This window comes from Oryctolagus cuniculus, chromosome 1 (assembly GCF_964237555.1).
Source record: "Oryctolagus cuniculus chromosome 1, mOryCun1.1, whole genome shotgun sequence".
Lineage (NCBI taxonomy): Eukaryota > Metazoa > Chordata > Mammalia > Lagomorpha > Leporidae > Oryctolagus > Oryctolagus cuniculus.
Window position 1 is genome coordinate 52282922 of NC_091432.1, and position 9401 is coordinate 52292322.

At 54.3% G+C, this 9401-nt stretch overlaps 1 protein-coding gene across 1 annotated transcript in view; it reads right to left on the reverse strand.

Moving 5' to 3' along the window:
- The window catches only part of SPON1 (spondin 1), a 325832-nt gene extending 316862 nt beyond the window's left edge, over positions 1-8970 (reverse strand). Inside the window, exon 1 of the mRNA XM_002708823.5 lies at positions 8455-8970. Coding sequence (XP_002708869.1) covers positions 8455-8692 — 238 coding nt within the window. The 5' untranslated portion in view covers positions 8693-8970. The remainder of the gene's footprint in view (positions 1-8454) is intronic.
- Positions 8971-9401: the final 431 nt, after the last annotated feature.

Below are 9401 nucleotides of genomic sequence, written 5' to 3' on the forward strand. Positions count from 1 at the left end.
GAAAGGACCATCTTTTGGCCACTTTATGTCTCACCATCTGCGTTTTTATTTATTTATTTTTTACAAAGAAAGTCTATAGAGTCCTGGAAGCCAGCTCTTTCGGGAGACCCAGAAAGTTCGTGTTTGCTTAAAGCTCTCCAGGTGACGCTGCTGCATACGCGGGTCTGGTAACCATCACAAATGGTTACAGGGAGTCACTTGAACGATCTGCATCCAGCTTGTGTCTCTGCATGACTTCTCCATATACTCAGAGCCGAAGCCTAACATTGGGAGCCCCTTCCCTTTGCCCGCTGTCATTCTGTCTCACCTCTGCCCCGTCCATGTTGGAGCTTGCATCCACCCATACAGCTCTCTCTTCCCTCCCAACAATCTCCACCCCACATCCAGGCCATCTGCCTGCCTTAATCTCTAGTCAATGCCCAGGGCGCGGGGCCCGCTTTCTCCCTGCGAGCTCCTTGCTGCTGTCCTCCCTCCCTTTCCCTGGCTGACAGACACTCTTTCCCATTCTTCCAACCAGCTCTCTCCCAGAGAGATCACACACCAGGATTCTTAGTTTACATGATTCATGAATTCATTCAATGTCCAAGCACTATTCTGGGTGCTGAAGATAAAATAGCAAATAAGAAAGATGCAGTCCAGGGCCCAGCATTGTGGCATAGCTGTGTGCAACACTGGCATCCCACATGGGGGCAGATTTGTGTCCCAGCTGCTCCACTTCCAATCCAGCTCCCTACTAATGGCCTGCGAAAAGCAGTCCAAGATGGCCCAAGTGCTTGGGCCCCTGCCACCCACGTGGGAGACCTGGATGAAGCTCCTGGCTTCAGCCTGGCTCAGCCCTGGCTGCTGTGGCCATCTGGGGGGACAGAACCAGTGGATGGACAATCTCTCTTTGTCTCTTCCTCTCCCTCTCTGTAACTATGTCTTTCAGATCAACAAACCTTCAAAAAAAAAAAAAAATCCATGAAGACAAAGTCCTGGCTCTCATAAAGTTTCTGTTCCAGCCGGAGGAGGCACCTGACAAATGAGACCATTCCAGGGAGTGCCTGAGGGCCATGAAGAAAACGCAATCACACAGTCAGGCAGAAAGTGCTGGGGAAGGTAGGAGACGGGAGGAGGAGGAAGAGGAAGGGCCACGGAAGGGTTTCTTGTAGCACCTAGAATCACTATTTCAGTTTATTGTTCAGCTTCCAAGCCCGCCTACTCCTCTGTACTCCTACCCCCACACGTGCTGATTGGTTCTTGGAACCCTTCCCTGCTCTCACTCAGCCCATGAGACATATTTGCAAATACCAAAACCCCAACTGTAGGTAGGGTTCTCATTATTTCCCACGGACTTCCCGGGCCTCACGCAAACCAATAGATGTGGGTAGGCCCCTGTTTTAAGCTTCCCTGAACCTTCCACGAGAGTGTTGCAAATTCTGTGAGAGTCAGAAGCCTGTCTGTCTAGAGCCTGCAAAGGCCTTCTGCTGGTATTACCTTGCTCCTTCCTCCGTCTGAAGAGGGAGCCTCAGCTCCAGCCCACCCTAAACCTTCTATAAAAGCAGGACATTGTACACAGCCACAAGCAGGCCAGTACCACAAAAGGCTTTGATGTGATGCAGTAAAACCCCCTGACCCTGCAGGTGCTACAGGAAGGGTGCGTGTGGTGTCGTCAAGCACAGCTGCACACTAGTAGAGAAGAAAGAACAGGAGGCAAATACTGCTTTAAATGACCTGGGGCACCTGCCGCCCATGCAGTGCACACACGTGCCTGAGTGACAGGAGTCCATCAGTCCCTCACTCGTCTGGTAAGGATTCTGCACCTGCAGGTCAGTGTCCAAGGAGGAGCAAAGGAATCACTTCATTTGCTATTCAACTAAAGAAACACGGACGCGCTCCGATGCTGGAGAGAAAACATAAGCGCTGGACTTACTGAGAAATGCCAATTTGTTTCGAGTCTTCGCTAACAGAAATATCTGGAGGGGTGCATAAACACGGCTAGATTGAAGTTGGTACAATTTCAAAGGATTTTTAAGGAATAATTTGACTGATGGGATTCTTGCTGTCTGCAGGGCCTCTTGACTTTAACCCTCATGTAAGATGGGAATTCACTCATCCACTCACATTATCCCTCTCATTTCCATTCTCAGCGCACATTACAGCAGGTTCTCTGCCCGCATTACTCCTCTTGTTTTACTCGCAGTTGCCTTCATTCCTTTCTTTCTTCACTTTTTTACTGGGAGGGGTTGGGGGGAGCAGGATGGGACAGCAGGCCACCCACAGATGCTTGCATGCATCTACCCACACACACACACATGTGTAAACACACACCAGCACGCCTTCCTCTCCTGAGTCACTTGGTTGTAACGTCGGCTCACGGGCCGCTGACTAGATCCAGCAGCCACTGAGGGAGAAAACACCAACTGTTGTGTTTTCACGTGACTATGCATTAAAGCATGTGACAGACAGCTGTCACTCCAAATGAACTTTATTTTTAAAAAACAAATCCCTCCATCAAATTTTAACTGGGCATATGTTTCCCAGCCTCCCTTGCAGCTAGCTGTGTGCTAACATGACTAAGCTGTTCCCAGCACAATGTGTTTAGAAGTGCTGTGTGCATGGGGCCAGCACCATGGCATAGTGGGTAAAGCTGCCCGCTGTGGTGCCAGCATCCCATATGGGTGCAGGTTTGAGTCCCTGCTGCTGCATTTCTGATCGAGCTCCCTGCCAAAGCACCTGGGAAAGCAGAAGATGGCCCAAGTCCCTGGGCCCCTGTACCATGTGGGAGACCTAGAAGAAGCTCCTGGATCCTGACTTCAGATTGGCTCAGCTCTGGCCATTGCAGCCATTTGGGGAGTGAACCAGTGGATGGAAGATCTTTCTCTCTCTCCTTTTTTCTGTAACCCTGCCTTTAGAATAAATATTTTTTTTAAAAGATGTGTTGTGTGCACTGTGTCTGGGTTACCTCACTAGAAGCAGGCTGCTTTATCTCTCCTTCCTCCCTCCCTCCCTCCCTCCCTCCCTTTCCCCCTCCTTCCCTCTGCTACCAGGCCAACTGGAATTCAGATATGGTGGGAGTGAGCTGGCTGTGACCATGCAGACCACCACCCTGAAACGGTGTGCACAATCCAAGTGAACTCCAGCCATGTGATGCTCATTTCATCTGTTAACAGATAATTAATAGAAATAAGTGCAAGACAGAAAAATTAATTTTAACAATGCTTTATTTAAGAATATATACAATTATTCCAAAATGCAATCAACATGAAAACTGTTGGTGAGAAGTTTACCCTTTTCTCTTACTCATACTAATTGCTCATCAATCTTTGTAGACGTTGCAGCGTATCTCAGCTCTGAGGAGCCACTTTTCAGGTACTGACAGCTACCTGTGGCTAGTGGCTGCCCATGGGACAGACAGTGCTAGAAGATGGCAGAGAAGCAAGATAGAAGGATCCTGGGTTCCTGGATGACCTTGTGGAGCACAGCTTTCCATCATGTTAGAACTACCTGTTTAAAAAGACAACTCAGCATTTTTTAAAAAAGATTTATTTATTTGAAAGGCAGAGATACAGAGAGAGAAGGAGGGAGGGAGGGAGGGAGGGAGGGGAGAGAGAGAGAGAGAGATATCTTCCATCTGCTGGTTCACTCCCCAAATGGCCACAATGGCTAGAGCTGGGCCAGGCCAAGGCCATGGCCCTGGAGCTTCTTCAGGGTCTCCTACGTGGGTGCAGGGGTCCAAGCACTTGGGCCATCTTCCACTGCTTTCCCAGGGGCATTAGCATGGAGCTAGATTGGAAGAGGAGCCGCCAGGTCTAGAATTGGCATGGGTGCCGGTGCTGCAGATGGAGGCTTAACCTTCTACACCACAGTGCCGGCCCTTTCAGGCTCTCTTTGTAACATGAGCTTAGTCTACACCATGACCAATACAACATAAGAGGTTTTCTTTCCTCCACAAAAATTGATATTAACCTGCACCTGATATTCTGTATAACAAGCAAATGGAGAGAGTGTGGCAGTGAAAAGCTGTTGATACATAAGCCCATGTTTGTAACTACGTCAGCAAGGACAGCCAATGGTTGCAACTGAGCCACCTGTGTATAGTGAAATAATCCAGCTTTAAGCCTTGAAAAATTCCAATTAGATTTACTCTCATCTTTGTGTTTTATTTTCTGAAACTCAAAAAAATAAAGAATTCCACAACCATTAAGCACCAGATAGACAGTATCTTTTAACATTTATTATCAAACGGAGCTACATACTTACTGAAAGTGGTACGAGTTAAAAAAAAAATCACATTGAATAAAAAGAGCTGAATGGTGCAAGAAAAGTAGAGGAATGACAAATTATAATATCATCAGCAACGCTTGATTTTAGAACAACACTACAGACGAATAGTTTATTTTAAAGATCTCATCTAGATTCAGTTTCTCTGACCCTGCACGTGTTCTTTTCAAGCATCTACTTTTATGGGTATGGGCACAGCATATCCTCACGTAAAAATCAAGAAGTCAAATCAGGTCGCTTCCCGCAGGTAGTAATCTGGTTCTGTTTCCCCACAACCAAAAGGAATTGGCTAAACTGCCAAGGTTCTTCATGTCTCTCAGTGAGTCCTCTGGTTTAGGGGGAAACGTAATATCGAAGCCCAGGAAAAGGAAAGGTACAAACAACAAGGCCGCACTGCTGTATCACTTGTGTCCTAAGCTATGTCACTTACTATCCTGATTTGTGGTTGCTGTGTTTCTCATGAGCCGACTCACCAGCCAGAGGGCTCGGGGTAGCTGAGGTCTTTCTACTCCCAACTCAGTTTACTGAGTTAGCAGGAGAGACCAGCAGGAGCAGATTGAGGCGTCAGACAGACCTGAGCGCCTAGGCTGACTCCAGTGATTATCAGCTGTGTGAACACCAGTAAGTGACTGACCCCCCCCCCCCCCCCGGACTCAGTCTTCTCACCTGTGAAATCAGAGCAAGCTGCCTCCAATACCATAAGGAGTGTGAGAAGAATGTAACACAACGTCTTCCCGGGCCTTTGCTGCTAAGTTCTATTTCCAAAATAATCATCTCAAAAAAATGTTAAGCACTTACTCTGTGATAAATTCCTTAGAAAGAGATTATTTCTAAGTCTCCTAGCAAGGCCTGGGGGAGAAAACCTCCAAATACCCTCATTTTATAGGTGGAGAAATGGTGGCTCAGAGAGGTGCAGTACTCTCCTGAGGTCACCCAGCGACCATGTGATAGACAGGAACTGCAACCAACTAACCCAAGAGCAAAAGCCCATTCCACTAGGCTGAGGTGCCGTTCCTATGGACAGTGTGTGTGTGCCAGAGTGGGACAAAGAAAGATCCAGCAAAGCCACTTTGAAGGCCTCCGAAATTCCTGGTTGAGACTAAATCCCCCAATTACATTTGATGTTGGCCCAGCTTTTGAAAGCTCGACCTGACATTCTTTTCCCATCTGATTCCTGGACACTTCCCTTTAAAGAGCATCTCAGAGAGGCCACACTCATTAGCCAGGGTCGGATTTTATTTTCCTAATAAACAGACCTTTGGTCAGACCAAAAAAAAAAGAAAAGCCTCCTATTTTCAATCAATTCTTCAGCATTTCAGCTGATTTTCTTCTCTTCGGCTTGAAATTGTAATCTGGGAAAGGCCAGTCCTGCAAATTGTCCTCCTCTAAGGGGAGCCCCTCGAGGATCCTCAACTTGCTATTTTTAATCACTGTAATCTCCTTTGCAAAGAGGCCCTGGTCAGAAACAGAGCAGGCCTTTCAGAGCTTGCTAAAGCACCAGTACTGTGAGTGGGGGGACGGGTCGGAGGGGTGGGGTGGGGAGGGAGGAGGCTGGGGGGGAGGGTGGAAGAGAAAGGGCAGTCAATCCCGTCCTAACCACTCGGAAAACCGGATGCAGGCTATGGAAGAAACCCCATATTTCACTATTTGCAAAGATAGTGACTATTTCATTCCAGTTGGCAGACCTGTAGGCTAGGCGCAGAGCGCAGGAGCTAACTGGGGATGAACTGGAATCCGGGGGACACAGATTCAAGATGGGAAAAGAAGCCCTTGATTCCAAGGATTGTGAGGGCGCCTGATTCAGGAAGCCGTGGAAAAGCACCTGGAACACCAGGGGAGTGTTAGCTTCCGCAGCCCTGAGCCCTTGGGCTGAGCAGGACGCACTGGGTCTGCATTCACAACATTATTCTAAGAAGGGGCGAGCCAACAGAAAACGCCGCAAACTAGGCGAGCGCCCTCCCTTCCGAACTTTGAGGGCTGGAATTCGGCTTGCTCCTAGCAGTGTGATTCCTCAGAAGACCGCAGCATGTTCTGCAAGGGTTTCCTTCAAGATCTCCCAGCCACAACAAAGGAGAGACGGTGAATACCCAACCTACAAGCTCTGGTAGGAGCGCCTAAGTCCAGAGAGCAGAAGATTCAGCTAGGCGGCAGGAGCCCTCCCCTCCCCGCAGCCCGGCTCCCCACCTGCTAGCCTGGGCGTGGTTCTAGAGCCGCCCCAGTCCCGCGCCTCCCTCCCAGGTGCTGGGGCCACCTGCAGCCAATGAGCGGCCAAACCCAGGATAAGCGGCCGGGAAGAGACGCCTGGTAGGACACCTGGCCCAAGCCGCAGACTAGCCTAAGTCACTGAGGAAATCTTGGGTTTAAATTAGTAGCAGTCTTAGGCAAGCCTCCTAGTATCATTCATTCAGTTCATCCATGAGGACCCAGATAACCGCCATTCCCTGGTGGACACAGACTGGGTAACAGATCCACAGACACCCCAGGCCAAAACTCCGATCAGGCTCCCGCCTCGATTATTAACCCAATAAATGCCTCACATCCAACTCCGACTAATCGGCATGCTCAGGCACACCAACCTTTGTACGCTCCTTTCTCCCTACAACCTCCCGGAGACGTTGGAGAGACACCCAGTGATTTCTTTTTCTACCTTGGGTAAAATAGGTTCGGAGACTTTAAAGCTCTCGCACAAGGCCGCACAGCTGCTAAACCCAAGTTCGGATGACTCCAGCCTCCACCTCTTGCTCTACTCGGCGAAACCGAGGCAGTTCCCCCCAGGGATCCCACATCCCCGGTGTTGGGGCTCCGGACGGCCTCTCGGCCCCGCGGAGTGGCTGTCCCTGCGCCGAGCCGCGCGCTCCCCCGGCGCTGGGCTGGGCGCTCTCCACCAACCGTCTCCCTCCGTGCACCTAGAGCACGAGCGCGCAAGGGGCAAGAACCCGCTCCTGGTCCGGTGCCGAGGGTGCCGGCGTGCGGCAAGCGCCGCGAGCCGGCACTAGGTAGCCCCGGGTGGAAAAAACTCGGGGACACGAACCCAGGACAACGGGCGGAGCGTTCCGAGAAGGGTGGCTCGGGAGCCCGCGGACACTGCCCCAAACTTTCTCTGTGTTGCTCCCGCCGCTGCCCCCGCGACGCTCTCGGGGTGGGGGTGGGGGAGCGGTAGCCCGGAGCCCATCTGCCCCCTACTAGGTGCGCCCCCATAATGACCTCCTCTTCCCTGCTTGGCACCAGAGCTGACCTAGGAAGGGGCGGGGGTGAGGGAACACGCGCCCTGGCGGAACCCCAGGCTGTCCTGTCTCCCACCGAGAGAGGGACGGCTGCTGCCCGGGGAGGTGGGGGGGAGTAGGGGGACGACCCTGACGAGGAGGGAGGCGGGGGGCCGTGGGGATGGAGTCAGGGGTCTTCAGGTCGGTGCGGGTCGAGCCCCCTGTCCCATCCAGGAGGCGCTCACCTGCTTGGAGACCCCCCCTCCTTGCGCTCAGCTGAGCGGCGCCCGGCGCGACATCCCCGAAGCGCGGAGACTTGGGGCTGCCAGAGCCAAGATCCCTCAGCCTCCAGAGAGCAGGCCTCGAAATGGGGCTTCCCCTTCCGTCCTCAGCAAGTTCCCCTTCCCGCCCGCAACCTACTAGAGCTCATTGGGAACCCCGATCCCCCTGGGAGCCTGTCCTGGAAAGTCAAGGTCCGCTCCCTGGCCTGGGACCTCCTCCCGAGGGGACCTCTGGAGGGAAACCGGCGTGACTGTCCTGCTCGCGGCCGATCTCCCCCACGGTTGGAAGCGGGGAAAGCTCCCTGGTCTGGGACCCCACTGAGAAGACCGGGGTCCCCTCCTTTCAAGACACCCGTCTGGAGAAAAGCGGGTCTACTTCCTGCTGCCGACGGCCCAGGGGAGACGCGGGGCTCCCTGGGTCGGGCCGGGGTGACGCGTGGCTCCCCCTCGGCCCCGCCCGGGGACCGCCCGTCGGAGATCCAGGCGGCCCCGCGACGGCCCCGGACGCGGCTGACTCCCGACCCGCGCCGAGCTCAAGGCTAACAGCGCTGAGGGCAGCCAGGACAGAGAGGGCCCTGGTGGGGCTGCGCGGGCACCGTGCGCCTGGGGACCGCGCGCCCTCCTCCGGCACCGCGAGGTCGGCGCCCTCCGGGGCCAAGTCCCGCGCCCCGCGCCCCGCGCCCCCAACGCCACGCGGGGCCACTTACCGCGGTAGCTGGTTCCCGGCTTGTAGAAGTCGGGGTCGCCCTCCACGCGCAGGCTGAACTCGGTGTAGCCCTCGCGCCGCGTGCCCTGGGCGCGCAGGATGCGGCTGCAGTAGCCCTCCGATTTGGCCACTTTGTCCAGGGTCTCGTCGGAGAAGGCCAGAGCTGCGGCCAGGGGCAGCGCCAAGGCCAGCAGCGCCAGAGTCCGGCTCAGCCTCAGGGGGGCTGGGGACAGCCTCATCCTCGCGGGGCCCCAACTTTGCGCCGCGGCCGTCCGCCCTCGCGGCGCGACTCCTGCCTGCTGAGGTCCCGGCCGAGGCGAGACCCGGCGGATCCCCGGCGGGGAGAGGCAGCTGGAAGCCGGCGCTGGCGAGTCGCAGACCGTGCCCGCCTCGGCTTGGCGGCTGCCGAGCTGCGCTGCGCTGCGCTGAGCTGAGCTGAGCCGAGCGAACGAGCGAGGGAGGGCGGCGGCGAAGGAGCGGGAGGAGGGCGGGCTGATTTTGCCCAGATCCCTGAGCGCAGCGCTGTTTTGTTTCCGAGCTGGCGATTAGCGGGGCGGCGGTGTTTATTCTGCGACGCTGGATTCCCAGGGTCTTGCGAGAAAGTCATAGGATACAGGGACGCTTCGGGCTCCGTCCCACCACCAACCAGGCTCTTGCCCCCAACCCTGGCCGCCTCCGGACCCTGTAGAGGACAGCGCCGGAGGGAGGGAAAGCCTGGACTAGCTTTTGCGATGCGGCCACTCTGTGCTCACCTTTGGCACTCTCACCAGCGCACAGCAAACATTACATTCCTTCCCTTCGCTTATAGACCTGCAAACTGTGGCCAGCTAAGGCAGGGTTAAGGGGACCGGACGCTGTGGCTCCACCGCTCGCCCTGTGGCCGTTCTGGAACAGGTGGAGAAGGTGCTAAGGGAGTCATTCCCTGGGCCCAGACCCAGCGCACTTTTG